The 22,010-nt window shown below is 45.4% G+C and overlaps 1 protein-coding gene across 1 annotated transcript; it reads right to left on the bottom strand.

Annotated features, from left to right (window-relative positions):
- Positions 1 to 13,285: 13,285 nt before the first annotated feature.
- On the bottom strand, positions 13,286 to 21,205 carry SELENOS (selenoprotein S). The gene is made up of 6 exons (XM_046655393.1): positions 21,052 to 21,205; positions 20,232 to 20,366; positions 18,415 to 18,521; positions 15,779 to 15,868; positions 15,599 to 15,677; positions 13,286 to 13,877 (listed from the first exon to the last, which is right to left on the bottom strand). The coding sequence occupies exons 1-6, from the start codon at positions 21,125 to 21,127 to the stop codon at positions 13,798 to 13,800; spliced, it is 567 nt and encodes a 188-aa protein (XP_046511349.1). The 5' UTR covers positions 21,128 to 21,205; the 3' UTR covers positions 13,286 to 13,797.
- Between the last annotated feature and the right edge of the window lie 805 nt (positions 21,206 to 22,010).

Below are 22,010 nucleotides of genomic sequence, written 5' to 3'. Positions count from 1 at the left end.
GTATCTGTGGCTTTATAATTTAGATAAAATTTAGAAACTTTTGGCCATTATTTCTTCAAATATTTTTTCTGTCCTCCCCTCAATCAGGACTCCAATTGTCCATATTAATATGCTGCTTGAAGTTGCCCCATGGCTCTGAGACCTTTTTCTTTTTTAATTCTATTTTCCTCTCCAGGTTTCATTTTGGAGTTCGTCTATGCCCCCACCTTCAAGTTCACTATCTTTTCTTCTGCAATCGCTAATCCCATCCAGTGTGTGTTTCATCTCAGACATTGTAGTTTTCATCTCTAGAAGTTCTATGTGTCTTTTTTTATATCTGCCATGTCTCTGCTTAACTTTTTGAACAAATGAAATAGTTAGAATAAGTGTTTTAACATTCTTCTCTGCTAATTCTAACATCTCTGTCAATTGCGGGTCAGTTTCAACTGTTTTCTCCTCATTATGGGTCACCCTTTCCTGCCTCTTGCATGCCTGGCAATCTTTGGATGCCAGAGGTTATGAATTCACCTCATTGGGTGCTGGATATTTTTGTATGCCTATAATCCTGAGTTTTGGTCTGGGATGCAGTTGAGCTCCTCAGAAGCAGAGTGATCCTTTTGGGTCTTTGTTTCCTGGCTTGTTAGGCAGGTCTAGGGCAGTGCTCAGTCCAGGACTAACTGTTTTTCTTACTGAGGCAAGACTTTCCTGAGCACTCTACCCAACGTCCTGTTAATTACTAGGTTTTCCAGTCTGGCTGGTGGAAACAGGCACTATTCCTGACCTATATGAGTGCTGGATACTGTTCCTTCAAATTCTTTTTGGGGGTTCTTTTCCCAGCCTCAGATAACTTTCTCACATGCATCTGCTGATCAGTGCTCGCAAACATTTGAGGGAGACCCTCTGCAGATCTGTCTATTGTTCTCTTTTTTCTGGTACTCTGCCTTGCAAACTCTAGCCACCTTGGGATCCTCCAAGTTCCAGCTCTGTCTCTTCAACTCTTGGAATCAGGTAGGTTCCACCTGGGTTCACTCTTCCTATACTGTGTCCCAGAAACTCTAAGGCAGTAAGCTGGAGCAACGATGTGGTGACCTTGCTTGTGCCTCATCTTTCTGCAATCACTGTCCTTCATTATCTGATGATCAGTATGTTGAAACCATTATTTGTCTGATGTGGTTGTTTCAGGTGGGTGGGTAAAGCCAGTCACTGCTGTCCCCTCTTGGCTGGAAGTGGAAATCCTAAAGACAGAATTTAACATGAAGAATTGTTAACTAGGCACAGAGTTGTGAAATAGTTAACCCAAGGGTAAAGGGAAACACTAAGATATCATGGAAGTGGCAGCTGCAGAAGCAGCAACTCTTCCTAGGACTGAGGGAACAAGGGGGAGAGGCTGGGATTCTTAGAACTTGGAATCTTGGAGGAGGGGCCCCACAGAGCTGAAACTCAGACTTCTGAGGAGGGGGCTCTGACCAGTAAGTGCTGGTCTCTCTGTCATTAGGGAAAACTGCACCACATGAACTGCTGCAACAGGGAAGAATTGCTTCTGCTGGGGTGAAGAAGCTTTGCTGGGGTGATGCTCACATGCAAAAGGGGCAGACAGGAAAGAAAAGTCCCTTCCATCCCCCTCCAGCCGTGCAACCTCCTTCTAGCGCCCCCTGTTGGCAATGCTCAGTCCCAATCCATAGAAGGGTGGGACTAAAGCTAAGAGAGAATTAACTAATAACAGCACACCAACCAAGAGAAGAGACTTCTCAACTTGCAAGGGGAGAATGCAAACCTTCCATACACTTGTTTAGTTTCCAAAGGGTATGAATTAGCCATTAATGTTAACATTTTACACCTGCACTGCAGGCCTTATGAGAACATAGGCTGAATTTATCCACAAGCCTTGGCTGGCAAAAGCTTGACTAGATTTACTACAAAGATACATATCACAGCCTGCTTATAACTGCAAAAAGTTAGAAATAACCTACATATACAGTTATAGGGGAATGGTTAAATTGTGGTACATACAAACAGTGGAATACTGTAATATTTTATTATATATTTTATATTATGTTATGATATATTAGTATTTTTAAAGTCATGCATTTGCTGACATATTTACCTCTTTTGTTGCTCTTCATTCATCCTGCTTCTCCAGCTTCCAACCAGGATCATTTGCCTTTGTACTGAAGAACATCTGTTAGAATTTCTCTTGCAGCAAGTCTGCTGATTGTAAGCTTCCTCAGTTTTTGTTTGTCTAAAAATGTCTTTGTGTTCATTTTGCCTTCTTCACTGAGGGATAGATAGTATTCCTGGGTAGAAAATTCTAGGATGGCAGTTAGTTTCTTTCAAGTCACTATAGATATTACTCCGACGTCTCCTCATTTCCAGTGGTTGTTCTGATGGAAGCCAGCTATCAGTCTAACTGTTGGTCCATCAAAGATAAGCTCCTATAAAGATGTCTTTTTTTTACTATGGCTGATTTTTGTCTTTTTGTTTTAAAGATTGGCCCTGAGCTAACATCTGCTGCCAATCTTTTTTTTTCTTCTTCTTCTTCTTCTCCCCAAAGCCCCCCAGTACATAGTTGTATATTCTAGTTGTAGGTCCTTCTAGTTGTGCTATGTGGGATGCCACCTCAGCATGGCTTCATGAGCGATGTTAGGTCTGTGCCCAAAATCTGAACCAGCAAAACCCTGGACTGCCGAAGCACAGAGTGTGAACTTAATGACTTGGCCATGGGTCCAGCCCCTTAAATTTTTTTTTTGGTCTTTGGTTTTCTATAGTTTTACCATATTGTGCCCAGGTGTCTTCTTTGTATTGATCCTGATTGAGATCTGTTGGGTTATTGTGCATTGATGTCTTCTATCAGATTTGGTAAAGTCTCTACCATTGTTTCTTCAAATAACACTTCTGAGGACTGCTGGGAAGACAGCTGTGTAGGAGGAGTCTAAGCTCACCTCCTCCCTCAACAAATTTACAACTACTCTTGGAACAATTACCCCTGAAACAGAACTGAAAACTGAATGAAAAGAACCCCCAACAAGAAGGGACAGTGCTGATTGAGGCAGAAGAGGCAGAAATTCCTTTCCAGAGAGGAAAAAGCCATATTTTAGCCATGGTGTTTCACAGCCTGGAGCAAGCTTAAGGTACGAAGCCTTCCCTGGAGGACTGGGGGATCTGAGTGGGAGAACGTTGCCACAACAAGCAGCTTTTGGACTCAGCACAATTGAGACAAGTATCATAATATCTGGCTTTGCTGGCTTTTAACAACAAGAGGGAATACCCCCAGAAAAGCTATCAGACATAAGGGGAAAAACGCCTGCTCTTAAAGGGCCCATGATGACAGGTAGCCAGGCTGCAAACTCTGCTAAAGCCTTTAGGGTTTCAATCCAAAGTTAGGGTGGGGCATTGACCAAGGTTCCCACCCATGGCAGCCCCCAGATTCAGACAATGTTCTCTAGTCCTGAGAGGCTGGAGCAATGCAGCTCAGCCTCTGAGTCATCTCTTATAGACTGACAAATGCCTCAGGAGAAAAACACCTTTCTGTGTTCCCACTCCTTCTTCCCAGATCTTGGCCTAATAATTGCCTGATTTTTAAAAAATGTTAAAACTATCTCGTACAGCTTCTAAAGTTACTTTTAGAAGGCAGTCTAGCCCGAATTACCTAGTCCATTATAGGAATACCATTACGAAAAGAGAGAGGGTGACCAAGAGAAGTGCTATTGCAAGACTCTAGTCCAAGGCACCTGAACTTCACTTGAGGGTCACAGTAGTGAATGTCAGTTGTGAGACATGTACAATCTAATTTTATCTTTTACTAGTAATAGCCAAGCAAGCTCTGGTATTTTATAAGTGGTTGAAAATATATTTTTCAAATAAATATGTTTACTAATAGTAGTCAAACTCTTGAAGTTTTTAAATGGGTTAAATCTATATTTAAATATTGCTTTGGGGGGCCAGCCTGGTGGTGTAGTGGTTAAGTTCACGCACTCTGCTTTGGTGGCTCAGGGTTCATGAGTTCGGATCCCAGGCACAGACCTACACACCGCTTATCAAGCTTTGGTGGCATCCCACATATAAAATAGAGGAAGATTGGCACAGATGTTAGCTCAGCGACAATCTTCCTCAAGCAAAAAGAGGAAGACTGGCAACAGATGTTAGCTGAGGGCCAATCTTCCTCACCAAAAATAATAATAATAATAATAAAAATAATAATAATTAAAAAAATAAAATATTGCTTTGGGTGCTTGGTTACTTGGATGTGATCAGCTTGTGAAAATTCATTGAGCTGTACACTTATAATGTGTGTACTTTTCTGTATATGCTCTTGTATTTCAGTAAAATGTTTAAAAACCAAAAATTTATATTTTTATTTAAATGGGTAATATGTGCACATGGGATAAAATTAAAAAGGTAGAAAAGGGTGGAAATTTAATCTTGTTTTCACCCTGCTCTTCAGCCTTTCAGCTTCCCTCCACAGCAGCAACCACCACGGTTGGTTTCTTTTGTGTTGCTCTGGAGATTAGTCTAGGCACATCCAAGCACATGTGTGTGTGTGCTGTGTGGATATACACCATCCTCACTTTTAAACTCAATGTCAGCATGCTATACACATTGTCTGCAACCCTCTTTTTTCACTTCATATAAATCATTCCGTGGCCACACTTACAGAGCTGACTACTCAGTGTTCCTTTGGAGGGATATTCCACAATTTGTGTAATAATATTGGATAGACCAGCCTTTTGTATTATGTACCCAAGAATATTCTTTTACATACCTTTTTGTGAGTGTATTTTAGGATAAATTTCTAGAAGGGGAAATGCTGAGTTAATTTGTGTTCTTAGTATATTTTTCTATTGACTTCTTAGTCTTCTTTTTATTGGTTTGTGGTTTGCAAATATTCTTTGCCAAATTGTTGTTTAACTTTATGGTTGTTTTGGCCAAGCAGAAATGTTTTATTCTTAGGTGGTCGTATTTATCAATCTTGTCCTTAGACATAAAGATTCCATAGTATACAGATGTTGATTCTCACAAAATTACTTTAAAAAGATTAATATAAACCCATTAAAAATAGCAATGGTATTTTTTGGGGAGAATTAGACAAGCTGTTCTAAAGTATATATGGAAAAATAAAAAATGCACAAATAACCAGAAAAACTCCACAAAAAAGTAACGAGCGCTGACGAGCTCCATTACACATTAAAGGACTATAAAGCTATATTAACTACAACAGTTTGCTGCTGCTGCATTGAGTTAGTTTCGAAGTTCCACAAACCGGGTGCCTTAAAATAAGACAAATTCATTGTCTCTGAGTCCTGGAGGCTAGGAGTCTGGAATAAGGTGTCAGCAGGCCATGCTCCCACTGAGACTCTGGGTAGAATCCTTCCTGGCCTCCTGGCTTCTTGGTGGTGGCCGTCAGTCCTTGGGGTTCCTTGGTTTGCGGCTGCATCAGTCCAGTCGCTGCCCCCGTCATCACATGGTGCTCCCTGTGTGTCTGTGTTTGTGTCAAATTTGCCGCCTCTCAGGACACTTGTCATGTTGGATTAGGGGACCACCCTACTCCAGTATGACCTCATTTTAACTAATTACATCCGAAACGACCCTAATCCCAAACAAGGTCACCTTCTGAGGTACTGGGGTTACAACTCTAACATGTTTTGTGGGGCACACAAGTCAACCCACAGCACGCATGTACAGTTGAGATCGATAGAACAGAATAGAGGTCAACATAAATCTAAAGATATTTGGGAATTTGGCATATTATAAAAGCAAAGGAAAGATGGAACAATTGTACACCAGTTTGGGAAAAAAATTAAGTTAGATGGCTCACTTCCTCTTTATATCAAAGTAAATCCCAGATGGATCAAAGGTTCAAATGAGAAAAGACTTGGTAAAATGAGAGAATCTTGGAATGGAGAAAGCCTTTCTAAACATGCTATAAAACCCAGAACGGGGGCTGGCCCCATGGCCAAATGGTGAAGTTCGTGCATGCCACTTCGGCGGCCCAGGGTTTCACTGGTTCGGATCCTGGGCATGGACCTAGCCCCACTCATCAAGTCATGCTGAGGCAGCATCCCACATGGCAGAACTAGAAGGACCTGCAACTGGAATATATGACTATGTACTGGGGCGCTTTGGGGAGAAGAAGAAGAAAAACAACCAACAAAGATTGGCAACAGTCTTTAAAAAAAACCCCACACCCCAGAATGTATAAATTTACTTACTTGTAAAAATAAAAATTAAAATAGATATGAGGTTCTGCCTACTAAGACATCACTTCCACTCACTTATGGTTTCTGAGGTGAGTGAAGATAGTGTGTCGTTACAGCCACTCTGCTGGGAACTGTGGGTCCTCAATATACAACTCTAGGCAGCTGCTACCTACCAAGAATAATGAAGCCCACTGGCCCAAGACAAATGTTGTCTCCACTGAATTGTGCATTAACGTTACACCCTTAACTTTTAGTGTTGGTCTCTACAAGAAAGACCAGCACTCCTGGTTTGCTTGTTCTTGAGAACTTCATTTGAATTTGCCATAAAACTGTTCTTGGGGGCATTTATTATGCCTTGTAGCATCCTTTCTCTTCTGTTAAAGTTTTATGTATGAAATTTGTCTTAAACTTTAGTGCCAGGATAAACTTTCTCCCCCAAAAGATCTGACATCTTTCTTTTTTCTAGTAATGAGAAGCAAGTGACTTGTATTTCCCTTTTTGCTTTGGCTGCTAAGAAACTCTGAACCGAATTAAATGCTCAATAACAGGAACTGTATGAGGCCTTGGACATGCACAGCTTTTTCTTTTGTCCTCATTTTATATTACTATTTTATTAGCCTCCCTACACACATATCTTTCACTGTAAGCCACCTCCAAGCCGGAGCATCTGCAGCACATGCTTCAGGCCTCACTCTCTGGGCCCACTGCGGGGGCCCCATGGGGTGGCCCATACTTCTATTGGAGGCTCCAGTTCTCCTCTGTCCCTTGCTGCCTCAGGCCTAGTGGTGGTAAAGACCTCCCTGGTGTTGCCAGCCCTGGGGTAATGCACCCTCCCTTCTTCCTGTCCCTGAGCCCTGCCCACAGCTTTGGAAGCTGTCCCTTTATTAGGCTCTTCTCGATTACCCAGTTCGTCTGTGCCATCTGTTCCTACCCAGGACCCTTTCTGAGGCATACAGTGAATGTGCCAGGAGTGGGCCTTGGAAATGGGTCCTTACAAGGCAATTTGGGCACCGGGTTGCTCATATATTGAAGGAGTGCGACACTGGTAATCCGTGGCAGGCAGTGGTGTCACGGGCCTTCACTGGTAACGAACAGCACAGGAGAGGGGAGCAAAGCATCGGGAGATCATAGGGCTTTGAAACAGTCACAATGGCAACAAGAGGGATTAGAAATTCTGTGTGATTAGCTGGCTGCTTCTGATGGCCCTCGAGTGCATACCAGGGAAAAGGACAAATCAAAGGGAGTTACAGTCAATACAGAACCCAAGTGGAAACTCAGAGAACCCTGAGGAATTCCCGTGTCCTCTGTAGTTGCAGGAGAGAGACGTCTGAAACCTGGGCAAGGGCCTGATTGTCCGGGTTGTGGAGCTGCATTGCCAGTTAAATGCTCAATCCTATCTGGTCTCTCACGATAAGGGCACTGATGGGAAAGGAGTTAACCTGAGATATGGGTTGACGCAGAGGAGGCTAACTTTGAACCTCTAAATCCCTTTGCCTCAGCCCCAGCCAGCCTCTTCCTCCATAAACAGCTTCCAGTGGACGCAGCTGGGGCAGCTGCCTCTCCTGCCGATGCGGATTACCACTCAGGACTCACCCCACCGCTCCTCGTTGCTGCCAGGGCCATAGAAGAGTTTGATCCCACCATGGCCCAGATGGAAAAGTACCAGGCCTGCCGAGGGAGGGCAGAGCTTTCCATTGCAAAGTGTGGCGGGAGCTCATGCATCGTGCTGGCCAAAGCAGTGCAAAGTAGTGCACTCCAAAGGAGTCAGAAGGAAGAGGATGAATTATAAGGCTAGCTGGAGCCAAATTTCTCAAAATGAAATCTAACGTTTAATGTGTTGGCTGGAGCACCTGAGAATGGTGTTCAAATCTGCGAGGCCCCATACCTGAGGCCTGCAGCCAAGGTGGCCTAGGCCTGAATGGACTGCATATATGGGCTCCCTACAGCTCGTAGAGGTCAGTCTCTTGGGCAAGGATGGGGTGGAGGGTGGATAAGGAGGGGCAAACAAAACTATCCAGCCCGCCCATCATCACTATCCTAGAGTCAGTCTTGAACTCAGCCCATGCTCTTCGAGAACGCGGGGGCTCTCCTCACCAGTGCTTTCTTAACGCTCTGACGAAGGCACGCCCTCTGGGCCATGTATGGAGGGTATCGTTAGAGGGCACACACAGGAGACCCATGCAACATTTGTGTCACCTGAGCCTTTGGATGACATCCTCTGTAACAGGCCAGGGAAATTCCAACAGTGCACCATCTGACTGTAGGCCACCGTAATAGCCTCCTCTGCTGCTGTAGCAAATGACCACAAACTGGGTGGCTCACAACAGAAATTTATCCTCTCACAGTTCTAGAGGCTAGAAGTCCCAAATTAAGATGTTGGCAGAGCCACACTCCCTCGGAAGCCTCTAGGGGAGGCTCCTTCTTTGCCTTTGTCAGCCTCTGGCAGCCCCAGGCACTCCTGGGCCTGTGACTGAATCACTGCAATCTCTGCCTCCATCCTCACGTGGCCGTCTTCTCGCGCTGTCCATCTCTTCTCTTCTTATAAGGACACCAATTGTTATGGGCTGAATTGTTTTCCCCCAAGTTCATATGTTGAAGCCTGACCCTCCAGTACCTCAGCATGTGACTGATCTTGGAGACAGGGTCTTTAAAGAGGTAATTATGTTAAAATGAGCCTTTAGGGTGGGCCCTACTCCAGTCTGCCTGGTGTCTTTATACAGGATTCGGACACACAGAAACAGGAGAGATGAGCATCCACACAGCAAAGACCATGTGAAGAGGCTGCAGGAGGGCAGCCATCTGCAAGCCAAGCCAAGGCCTCAGCAGAAAGCTCGCCTGCCAACATCTTCTTCCACTTCCAGCCTCCAGAAGTGTGGGAGCATAGGTTTTGTTGTTTAAGCCCCCCAGTCTGTGGTATTTTGTCACGGCCGCTCTAGCAGACTAATACCCTGATCACACTGGGTTAGGACCCACCCTAATCCAGTATGACCTTGTATGACCTCATCTTAACCTGATCACATCTGCAGAGATCCTATTTCCAAATAAGGTCACGTTCACAGGTACTGGGGGTTAGGACTTCAGCATCTTTTGTGGGGACACATTTCAATCCGTAACAGCCACATTGAGTCACAGCATCAGTTAACTGGCTTAGCAGATATTAACATCCTCCCCACCCCCAGCAGGGGCTTCAGCTTCCAGGTGGGTTCCACCAGTGAGAGGCACTGGCAGAGACCGGTGGGTGGGAGGAGAGTAGGGTCAGAGTGTCTATTCTGGTTCCTTCTCGCGGGGTTACTGCGAGCTGGCTGTCTGTTGTCTCCGTCAGGCGGCCTTCTCCACACATCCTCTCTACAGGTTCCGGTAACTGTTCCCTCCGTGGACCTTTAGGCTTGCCGGGTGGGGAGAGGGAGCAGGGCATCAATGGCTCCCCCATGTTGCTAGCTGCGCCCAGCCCTTGTTTCCCTAAACCCCATCTGCACTCTTGCAAATAGCTCCTTTACCGACCACTCCTCAGTCAGTCAGTTAGTGCACCATGTTTCTTGCTGGAACCCGGACTGACACAGGCCATTTTCTAGGCTCCTTTAGGGATTAGGATGAAGTGTATTTGTCAGAGCAGGATTCTTCACATTTGCTGGGGATTCTCTTTATTTTAAATCTTGGGGATGATCTTCAAGGATCAAGAAGGGGCAGCCTTGATTCAGACTGGAGATTTCATAGGCTGAAAGACGGCTATTACAAGACTGGTGAAGATTTCCAACACTTCTGCTGCAAATGCTAGCTTCTCCCCCTGGCTGCATTTCCTTCCATTGGGAGGCGGACCTCCATCTTTTGCACTGGGACTGGCCTTACGAAGTGCTTTGGCCAATGAGATGGTAGAAAATGTGAAGCAAAGAAAGCCTTGAAAAACTTTGGCACACTGTTCTTGGAATTAAACCATCATGTGAACAAGCCTGCTAGCCTGCTGGTGATTGAGAAAGACATGGCCCAGTCACCTATTGCCCCGGCTGCTAACTAGCCAACTGCCAGACATGAGTGAGGCCATCTGGGCCCAGCCAGCCACTAGCTGACCAAAGATGCACGAGTGAGTGGAGCCAAGATCAACTGAGCCAAGCCCAGTAGACATCTAGGGGATAAATGGTTGTTTCAAGTCATTAAGTTCAGGGTGGTTTGGGACACTGAAAAAGCTAACGGATACATCTTCCAAATCAGAGGCTGCGATGGCAAGCTCATTTTTTGATTACAAATCCTATTTTTACTATGGGGTTTGCAGACTGTTTTGATTATGGTGAGGAGAGGCTTGAAGTGAACTGAGAGGAGGTTTGGAATAAATGTTTCAAAATGAAAGGGGCCTACTCTATATCAACATTGGCAGACATTTACTCCCGAAGCTGGTCTTGCGGCATTGTATTACTTCCTCCCGCGACGCTAAAAAGTCAGCAAGGGGCCAGTAAAATTGCCTGACATTTGCTAAGGCCTGTGTTTCCACATGACCAAGTGGCCCCCAAGGAGGACAAACTACTGAGGAGGGTGTCAGGAACTGGTACTAACACTAAACACTGGAAAGACTCTCCCGGTTCGTGGTGATTTATTCCATCTCTAAATTATTTCCTGACATTTCCAACTCCTCCATTCCACACAGGTGGAATGTGTGGGTACAGAGTATCGATAAGTGAGGTCCCCCTACGTCAGATCATTTCTCATTGCAGCCTGTATCTTCCATCTGTAGCCCTCATCACAGTCAGTCACTTACTTCTGGAACCATGCGATGCTTGCCTTTCCCCAACAGATCTCAAGGCCCATGAGGGCAGGAGGGCACACGTCTGTGCTGTTTACAGCATCTTCATCTTTGCCAGACGTACTCTGAGTCTTCAGTTTTTCCGGGGCACAGCATCTTCACTTTCCATCTAAGTTCTTTTGAGATACACCATTCGAATTGGGGTATGATACGCTGACATTTTATCTCCAGCTATAAAAACCCATTTGCAAAATCACTAGAAGAGGCAGCGGTACACTTGTGGTATACATGATGCCAGTTACATCGAGTGGTCTTAAGAGTGATGGTTACCTTCTTGCCTCGTCTAATTCCTTTTGTGACTTCCTCTAACTCCAGTGTTTAGAGGTCAGGAAGGGGAGGAAAAAAGCAGCAAAAGAGACTGAGGAGCGGCCAGAAAGGTAGGAGAAAACCAGACAAGCATGGAGTCCTGGAAGTCAAGAGCATAGTGTTTTTCAAGGAGGGCTTGGTTATTACAAATGACACTACACTGAGTACTGAGAATGATCCATCAGACTTAACACCACGTGTGACCTTAAGAAGAGCTTTGGTGGAACAGATGGAACAGCAAATGGAGGAAGAGGAATCGGAAAGAGAATGCAGAAAACTTGTTCAAGGAGAACACTAGTGGCCCTGGGCCCAGCTGGCAAAGGAGAGAGGTGTGGGCAGTCATGGGAATAAACCCCAGAGTATGTGGTGTTATGGAAGGCAAGAGAAGAGAAGGCTGTAAGGAGGGGTTAAGTGCTACCAGGTCAAATAAGGTGAGACCAAAAGCTCCACTGGAGTTTGACATCTGATGACCCAGTAAGAGCATCTTAAGTATTAAGCAGAGGATAGGGTGAGGAACAGATGATGAGTGGAGCCAACTCAAAGCCTGTTCTACAGGAAAGAGCACCAGAGGGAAGCAGGGCAGTACCTACCTCCTAGGCCTGCAGTGAGGATTAAATATGACCGTGTGTGGCTGGCACAAGGGAATTGCTCTTCAAATGCTAACCACTACGCAGAGGAAAAAGCTTCCCTCTCCCCTTCAGAATCCTAATCACTTCTCCACAGGACACTGCGTCCTCCACCCCCAGCCAAAAGTGCTAGATGCAAGGTGGGCATTTCAGAATCAGATACTTCAGAGTTTAAGCACTGTTTCTTCCCATGCGCCTATGACTTGATAATTTCTAAATTTAGAGAAAAAATGAGGTTTGAGGGAAACCAGTGACATACTAAAACATACCCTTCTACTTCTGAAATGAATAGTTGAGAGTTGCCTAACACAAGTTTTCAGCTACAGAAAATCTATTAAAGGAAGAATTATTTAAAAGTTCCTTTATATCCGACAAGGGAATCTCTCTCAATATAAACAAGCCTGGGTGAAATCTGTGAATCCAAGTCTCAAACTTCCCATGCGGTAAACCTCCTATGTCAGAGGAAAGCCAACCTAGTTAACAACTGGAACCTGAGATGAAGGTTCAGGGGGTCTTCTAAACCTCACTAGACTCACCCTTGTTCTCACTGACCCTCTCCTCCGCCCGGAATCTCTTCCAATTTCCTCCAGTCAAAATTTAACTCAAATGTCTCCAGACTCAAATACTTCGTCTTGCCTATTCCAACCTTTGTCTGTAATCACATGTTTTTCAGGTGTCGTGTTTTCACTCCCCTCAACTCTCCCCAAGAGATTTTAAGTCCGTTAAGACCAGACTACTTTTTCCTTTCCATGCATTAAAAGAGCAAAGCATGTAGTATTTCACACATATCAGATACTCAATAAATGTTGTCCAATTTACATATGAGACCATTCTAGAATACTTTTCCAGCTAATCACCACTAATTCTGCAGGTTAATTTTGTTCCTTCTCGTGATCTAGATTTGAGAGTAGGGATCAGTAAACTACAGGATGCAGGCCAAATCCAGCCACGAGCTAAGAACCCTTATGTTTTTGACAATTCTTTACAAATGTAAAAACCAAAGACTATGCAGCCTGCAAAGTCTAAAATGTTTACTCTCTGGCCCTTTACTGCGCATCCCTGACAGCCTCGAGACAAGAACGTTGCAAACGACTCAGGGCGCAAGGGCAAGGGCCAACAGAGCTCTTTGAAACCCGGCTGGCCCATGAGGCACCTCCAGACAAGATGTTTCTTTATCCTATTAATTCAGCAACTCAACTCCAAGAGCACAATTTTAGGGATAAACCCCAAGGAGTCTGCCACTCGTCACACTCATCACAGGTGAGGACTACTGAGAGGGGAAATAAGTAATAATAGTAGGAGGTTGTGAACGATAAAAAGTTGTTTAATGTTTCATAGACAAATTCAAGTTCATAAAGAAATTTCCTTGAATAAAGATGCTAAAAACGTTCTTTGCAATTTTTTTTTTAATATTTATAGTTCTTTTACAAAGTTCTGTACATAAAAATAAATATACAGAAACAACCCATCAACTGTCTGCATCAGTAATCCTCGCTGGTGGGCTCACCATTTACAAGGAAGACATCATTCAACGCAACCTGTCACAGAGACTGTCCTACCAGCAAGGACTTCTAACTTGAAGAAGCATTACTAGGTCTCTCTTATCAAGATCGCCAATCACTCGGGGGCCTTTACCTACCAACTAGCACTTACCCATGAAATCAATGAATGCAGTCACTGGCTTTAACAGAGTGTGACCAACTGCCACTACTGCCTAGTGCAAATGTCTATACCCTATGCTGACTTCAACCCTTAAAGATGCACGTGTAGTTAGGAACAGAAATAAACCCCACCTCCCCTTGGCTAGTCACTGTGAAAAGTGTGCGTGTAAGGCAATTGAATTGAGGGTTAAGGATTCATCTTGTTAATGTCAAAAGTGACACTAACAAGATTCTTAGCCTCATCCACCAGATGACGGGCCTCTGCGTCCAGGTCTCCAGGAGCAGGCTCCACCTCCTTCACCAGACAAAGGGTTGTAACCTGGGACAAGACAGAGGAAACAGTACTGGAAATATTCTATATGGAACATGAAACTGTGAGCCTGACGCATGAAGTACTGCAAAGATATGGATTCTATTCTCATTTTTATAAAACTTTAAGCTATCATATGAAAAAAATACTTTATAGTGTGATTGCAGTTTGAATTGACTTTCTGGTGAGAATAAAAGAAGCCATTCAGCTTCTTGGCCTTAACTCCCCAAAACACGTAAAAGCTCCCCAAAACGCACAAAAATTCTGCTGAAAAAACCTCTCAAGATGGCTGGATTTAAGTATATGAAGGCTTCTACTGCAGTGCTTAACAAAATGTATACATCAAGTAAGAACTGTTCAAGATACAAAAAATAAGTTAAAAAAAATAAAAACAGAATGGAACTTGCCACTTCTACCAGTCAGAACTGGGTAATCTACATGCCCAGGCCCCCACCCCTATGCCCGCCCACTCATTAGCTTTCCAAAGTTAATGGACATTTGGTGACCAGGTTGAGGGCTCCGGCTCCAGGGCCGGCCAGACCTTAAATGAGGTGGTTTTGCTCCTTACTTGCTGTGGGATCTTTGGGCAATAACGCCCTGTGCCTCAGTTTCCTTATTTATAAAACCAGGCCAGTCAAAGCACCCAGCTCAGGACTGTTGGGAACACTGAGAGGCCATGCATGTAAGCATGTCAAGCATTACATTTTCTACAATTTCTTCCACTCCTCTCCTAAAAATCACCACTGTTTGTTCTGAAAACTAGTCTTCCAGCAAAAAAGTTTTAAAATAGCATTTTCTTTTCACACATATCACCCCCTGAGGGGCAGCCCAGCTTGTCTGCACTGTCTTAGAGCCCGTGTCCAGCCTCCTAACAGTCCTCTAAGACGCCATCTAGGCTTCCATACCTCTGCAGCGCCTCCCTACAGAAACGCCTTCTCCTCCAATGGAGAATAAAGTCTTCGGCCTAGAAACGGGTCCTACACGAAGTGTTCTAGTACCTTTGCCCTCTCCTCCCTCAGGGTTAACGTGGACTCTTAGCAGATCACAAAGGATTACTTATTTTCATTTGTGTGTGAGTCCCATCTTCTCAAAAGGACGTGAAGTCCTCAAGGATGGGACAGAGGCACACTGCTGCAGTATCACCTAAAGTGCTGGGGGTGGGGTGTGCACACAGAAAAAGCTCTGAAGGGACACCCATCCATGTCTCCTTGAGAAAGTTATTTGCAAGAAATAAGCCCTGGCTGGAAAGACCAAAACCACTGTGTTCCAGTCCCTTGACACTCATCTCCAAGATGGGCAAACCACTCTTCATCCTACGGACCTCTCCCCTAGAGGGCTGTGTGGGATCGAGTGAGAATACTCAAACACAAGTGTGATCATTCCGATTATTTCCTGAGGGCCTTGACTGACCTTTTTTGATTTTTTACTGAATGTTTACTTTTTACTGATTGGACACTGAGGCCAAGGAGGTTACAGGCTTCCCGGAATGGAAACTGCACCCACATCTTTGCCCCGGGCCCACTGGGCAACAAAACTCAGCAGGTTGGTGACCCCCAGCCACTGAGGGTGGCTTTGCATCTGTTTCTTTTATTTAATCTTCATAATCTTAAACTTAGGAATTAGTCTCAATTTATAGACAATGAAACAAAGAAACAGAATCTTGTTTTTAAAAGATAAGTACATCCTGTAATTGTTCAGAACGCTTTAATGTTCAGTACTTCGGTACTTACCACCTCCCCGCAAAGGCTTTCTGTCGGATTTTCGTTTGGGGATGACTGAGGAAGTGGAGGGCCCAGGACTGTCTTCTTCCTGTTTAAACATACACCGGCTTAAGGAGCTATTTAAAAACATTCTACTCGACAAATCTTCGTCTACCTGAAAATGTCCACGAGGCCAAAGTCTAGAATCACCTGAGGCCCTCTTGCGTTTCTTTTGTAACTTTTCCCTTCTTGCATGCTGTCCCACATTTCAATCTTCCGTCTCCTTTTTCCCTCTTCAAGCTGCAAAAGAATCGCACATTGTACACGATGAATTCAGAAGTGGCCATCTTTCTCAAAGAACATGCTAATTTGAACAATTTTTAATAAAAGTGTCCTTCAAAACAAACTTTCCCCTGCATTTTCGCCCATTAACAAAACTGCTGCCATCCAGTGGCATGAGTTTCAGTCTCAGACGGAACCTCTTGTTTTTGTACACTATTAAAGATGGCAAAAAGTGTCATGAAAAAAAGAATACCAATTCAGTTCTTCTGAAACTCGCCCTTCTAGAACATTTTTGGTAATGTGGAAGAACTCTGACTTGAGACGGGTGAGCGTGGCTGGCAGGCCTGCTTTGTTGCTACCTGGCTGTGTCACCTGAGGAAAGCCACTTAAACCCTCCGCTTCGCAGGCTATGAGGACCCAAGGAGAGCAGACTTAAAAGTGCTCTGCAAGTGAAGTGCAATGAAACATAAGGGAAGCTAATCTCAGCAGAAAATTCTGCCCAACAACAAGCACTTGAGAAAGCTCCTAATCACAGTTAGCAGGTCCCCGACGAGGGGGTGGAACACTGCGCCCTGCATCTTCGCCTCTGCTTCCTACTCCTTGAGCAGCAGCATTCCTGCCAGCAACTGGGTACCGCAACTTAAGCGCACACAGAACCGCTCATTCCCAAAGGAATGCAGACCCACACTGCAGTTCATTCTAGTTCCAATTAATCAGTGATGTCACAAGGATATGTGAGAATATGCCTTAGAAAGCACATATCCAGAAATTTTCTCCATGGCTTTCAGAATCCATGGCTGCTAAACCCAAGTACCTGTCACCTCATCTTCCAGCCTCTGCAAGTACAGGAAGCCAAGGAGTAAACCCCCTCTGGACCTGAAGGTAGTTTTACATTCCTAGCTAACATAGAGAGCATCACGACGGAAGACAGCTGACAAACCCTGAGACCACAAATAAGAAAGGTGATTTAACTGTGAGTCAGGCAGACTCAGCTTATTATTAATTTTTTTCTAAGTCCGTGAGACATATGCTATAACAATTTTAACTGAACATAGGCTTTTGTCCCAAACTTTTCCAATTTTAGAAGCTTATACAATAATTTTCAAAAGTGATCTTTTAAAAGACTTTTTCAGCTATTATCAGCAAATTCAATAAATGATCAAGCTATTTTACTAATAACACACTCAAAAAACTCAGACCCTGAAGTCATTAATTCTGACAAGTAGAAGGAATTCAACCTATTCTATGGCTCTAGAAACAAAAATAATTAAATGGTTGGAAATCAGCAAAGAAAAAAACTAACACAGAACTGCTCAAAAATGGCATTTATGTATATTATGCTGCCACTTCTATGAAAAAAGATCTATGCACGTATTTATATATGGATACAATATTCCTCGAAAAATATCTAAAAACTTAATACGGAATGCTTAGACAGGAAGGGATATGGGAGCAAGGAGGGCAGAGACAATTTTCATGGTATAGACTTTTATATCATGACATTTTTTTACCTCGTGTGATTTAAAAAATTAAATAATAAGAATGTGATATTTTAACATTTTAGGTTAGTGACTGTATTTAAGTGGAGGATGGGCAACCAAGTGAACACAGAAGCAGGCCGCTGAGACGGTGACCAAGGAGGGCGAGGGTGTGCAGCAGGTGTGGCCTTGTTCTGTCCTTTCCTTCTGGGCTCCAGCCAAGCTGGAAGACCAGCCACGTACTGGATGACCATGCAGAAACAACAAAGGCCACTGGCAGCAGCAGAAACACCGGAGACACAGGCAAGACCAACTTCTCAGCTGCCTTAGAGCTAGCACAAGCTTCCTTCTGAGGGGATAAAGAGGGGCCCAGAAACATCTGGACTGAAACTAGAGAGCAGAGTCTACATTTGGTGGTTTCAGTTTCACAGACTGGGTCAAATCTGGTGGGTGATCTTACTCCTGTGAGGAGCAGCACAATCCACCTGGTTGCACAGGTCACTTCCAACAGCTGTCCTTGGTTCTGCCTCCCCTCCCCCCTTCTCCCTTCCCCTTCTACTTTCCCCCAACCAAACCAGGTGCCCTAAAAAAAAAAAAAAACCACTCAAAAACTCCATCTCCTACCCCCCATCTCAACCCTGGGCTTAGCCCATGGCTGCCCCCCATGGCTCTCCTTCAATCCACTGAAGAGTGGCCCTACCAAGCCAGGTCATGCGAGACACACGGCTTGAAACAGACAATGGAGCAAGAAGCTGCATGTGTTCCCTGTGTGTCTGGTGGCATGGTACCTGGACACAGTTTTGCTGGGTGAAATAATGCTGTGAGGGAACCACTAAAAAACAAGAACATAAATAAAAGATGCCTTTCTAAGAATATTTTCCCCCTAAAGAGTAAACTGCACAAAAAAAGCATGCTGACCAATACTAAGCTATGTGGAAATGATTCTGCCACAATCAGTTGTTGCCAGTACCCACCCTAATGGGCACATGCGCATGCATGCATGCACACACACACACACACATTTTTACCCACTAAGCCTCAGACTATTTCTTAAGACCACCCATTCAAACTAAAACCAGCTCATACCTGTCTTAGTTTTTCTTTATGCTTTTCAACTTGTGCATTTAATTCCTCTTGCATTTTCAAACGAGCAGCTGCTAAAGCCTCTTGTCGCTTAACAACAACATCAGGTTCTAAAATGTCAGACAAAATTTCAGATAAAGCACCTTGTATTATATATAATGGGAACTCTTGAGGGTCCATATTATTAGAAGTATACAAGAGTATAGATGTCAGACAATGCAAAAATCTATTTTCACATGAATAATTCTACCCTTCTGCATACATTTCACTGCTCTAAGTTGACCAAAATTCTAGCTGCAACCAAAGAAAGTTTTCTGATCATTAGCCATCAACTTGCCCACATCTATACCAAAAAGAGATAAAGATCCTCAAGTATTTTATCCTACAGAAAAGAAAGAAAAATCCTTCCAGCTAGCATTGATAGAAATGCATGCCCTAGCTTTATCTATGTTTTTATCTAGTTTATAAAACAAAGCAAAATTATATAAATACACTGTAAAGTTCTTTATCTGCTCATCTAGTCAGACCGCTGTGTTAAGGTCCACCGAGGGGCAACCACACAGTCTTGTGACTTATTTTGTAAACAAGGAAACAAACTAGAACTTATATGTTTACAGGAGTACCATCCAAAGTATAGGTGATCTTCAGTATCTACAGACAGTTAGTAGTGGGAAAAGGCCACTTAACTGAATCCTCATCAAACAGGGGTCAAAATGTCATGGTCACAATAGCACTGGCATCTGTGTGTGTGTGTGCATGCTGGTAGAGATGACCGGAACTTTATCTTTAAAAACACAATAAAATTATAGTTCCACTTTACAGGAATGTGAATTTTGGTAACATTTGTAACTGTTGGGTCATTCTTAAAATAAAATCAATGAAGCACAGTTATTTTAACCCAATTTTTCTAACAAAATTGTACAACAGCACAAAGTAACACCTTTCACTGCACACGTATTTTTTGCAGTGATTCACAGAAACAATCCTCTTTTGAAGCGCCCATCCTATCATCATCTCAGGAATCTACTCTTCAGTTGTCAGCAGGTCTTACAGGGCCGGCACTTCACTTGTAGAAATGGCTGTACCAGGTGACGGAATCTCTTCCCTAACACCATTGTCATCACTTCACGAAAGCCTGCATCTTATGCAAGATTTACGATTGTACTTTGTAGTTTGTTGATGGAGGTACAGCCAACAGTCAAAAAGACAGAGAGAATGGCAGGATCACTGGGTTTCACCGGAGAGGAGAAAGGTATACTGGAGTAAAGGGCTTTTCAAGTCTTTCCACTAACGACTCCTTTGTGCAATGCCCTTTGCTTTCCTCCCCAACCTCAGTCATCCTGGTGACTCAGATGAATGACAATTTGTATTTAATTACGCTGCTATTCTCAAAACATGCAATGTTTCTTTGGGATATGTCCTCAGAAACTGAGCTTCTAAGCTAGTCAAAAGGCTACTGTTACAGAGGAAATGAGTTTCTGGAACAGCCAAGCATAATCTGAAATCAAGTCTGATGAGTAAGCTGTGAAGATCAAAATGCAGCGGACAGGAAGAACTGAGGCTGTTTCTTGTCACCCACGCGGTGCTAGAGACAAGACATGCAGTGCATTCCCTACACACTATCAAGCAGGTTTTCCATCTTGTTAAAACCTCTGGAAAAAAAAATTATTGCACTTTCACCAACATCGATTTCAGAAGCATAAATGGTTTTCCTCCCATACAAATTAGGATCAGGTACTTCTCGCTCTTCACAATAGACTAACAAACGCTAAGGGCAGTGGGGTAAGGCCCTGGCCTCCCTCCGGGTCTCCCGCACTAACCCACGGCCGCCGCAGCTCGGTCCAGCCGCCTCTGCCGCAGGGCCCTCAGCCGGCTGGACAGCTTCTGGAAGAGCACGTAGAGGAGGATGCAGCTGAAGACCAGGTACCAGCCATAGGCGGCCAGCAGGGAGCCCACTGAAAAGACACAACAGTTTTCAAGAAACTAAGAACGATCCTGCTACCGGACTTCTCCATAAAATCCACGAGGACAAAGGAAGCGCAGCTCCTGCCCTCAAAACCCCCACGGGCAGGCTGAGCAAATGGCCTCCCAAGTAGGCAGTTAAAACAAAAGTGAGAAGTGCAGCAATTCAGGGGTCACTGAAAAGGCGCTTCTCAACCATCTGGGGAGTCGCGGGGGCAGGTCCGGGGGGGCGTAGGGCAGGCAGCCGGGTTTTGAGGGATGAAGAGAAGTTTATCCGACTCAGGAGGGCAAAGCTCTGTCAGACCTAGGGAACACATGGTTATCAGGACACAGCAGGGAGAAACGGGAGGCCGGACAAGACAGACCACGCCGGGAGTCAGGTGTGGACGGCGGGGCGGGGGAGCCCCGAGGCCGGGAGGCAAACGCTAAGGACCAAGTGACCCCAGTAACCGCAACCCAGAAGGGCTCGCTTTGCGCAAAGTGAAGGAATCGCGCAAAGCCGGACCCGAGGGCGCCGCCCAGGGAAGTACGGCTCCAGGCTCGCCGCCCGGCCCTGCGAGCCGCGCCAACGCCGGCTGCCGGCCAGACCTCCCCACGCCCGCCCGGCGCGACGCGGAGGACGACCCACCGAACATGGCGGGCGGTGGCGGAGCGAGCCCGCTGCCCGCGGCGACTCACCCGTGACGTGCAGGAAGCGCAGCCCCTCGGCCTCCACGGCCGGCCGCGCGGACAGCCGCTCCTCGTCCGGCTCCATGGCCGCTGCCGCCGCCGCCCAGCCGGGCCCCGCCGCGTCAGCTCAAGCCTCGGCCTCACGGCCCGCCCCTCCGTTCACGTGGAGCGCCGGGCCGCGTCCCGGCCAATCGCGGCGCGACCCGGCCCTGACGCTCGGCCTATCGCAGCGAGGGCGTGGCCGGGGTGGGGCGTGGCCGGGGCGTGGCGTGGCGTGGCGGGGCGGGGCGGGAGGGACCCGGAGAGCCGTGGGGGCGGGGAGTACCCCTGGGCGGGCCGCCGGACATCCTTATTTGCCCGAGAGAGGCCGCGTAACTGACCTCCTGGCAAACTTCTTATCGAATGTTTTCCTTTGTTCCGATTGGACACTAAGGTCACGGGACGCTAGGGGCTGCCTAGAAACGGGATTTGCGCCCACATCTTTGTCCCAGGCAACCGGGCTCGGCTGGTTGGCGACTCCCAGCCATTGGGGTTGTTGCCGAGGTCCACCTCACTGAAGGTTAAAGGTGAAATAGGAGGAACCTCCCCCTCGTGCTGCCGATGATACCTTTTAGGCTAAGAAAGTCCCCTTCCATCCTCAACGGTTCTTCTCCCCTGCAGAATCAAAACCTCTTGGGAAAGAATCGCAGCAATGGCTCCACCACGGACTGAATCTTACGATGTGTCACAAGACATTATCACAGTTATTTATAATAGTGCCCTGGCTGTTTCCTCTGCCTGCAATGCCCTCTTCCATTCCCTTCCACTCCTCACCTGTCACCAACCGAATTTCTGAGGTCTACCTTAAGCACTCTATTTGAAATTTGACTTTGAGGTTTTTTGGGAGGCTTTGAAGTGAATGTCTTACCTAGCTGCGTCTCAAAAGAAGGGTTGAGAATTAGGAATATAACTGAAAAAATACCGAGCAG

The sequence above is a fragment of the Equus quagga genome, chromosome 2, assembly GCF_021613505.1.
Source record: "Equus quagga isolate Etosha38 chromosome 2, UCLA_HA_Equagga_1.0, whole genome shotgun sequence".
NCBI lineage: Eukaryota > Metazoa > Chordata > Mammalia > Perissodactyla > Equidae > Equus > Equus quagga.
The sequence above is the reverse complement of the archived record's forward strand: the minus strand, read 5'-3'. Positions and strand labels throughout refer to the sequence as shown.

Bases quoted from the DNA above. Each gene is read 5' to 3' on its own strand.
- SELENOS (XM_046655393.1), bottom strand. From the start codon at position 21,127: ATGGAGCCGGACGAGGAGCGGCTGTCCGCGCGGCCGGCCGTGGAGGCC. The intron at 18,522-20,231 runs GTTAGTGCGGGA...CTGACATTTTAG, and splicing joins CCGAGCTGCGGCGGCCGTGG to AACCTGATGTTGTTGTTAAG. The intron at 15,678-15,778 runs GTGATTCTAGAC...ATGTTTAAACAG, and splicing joins GAAACGCAAGAGGGCCTCAG to GAAGAAGACAGTCCTGGGCC.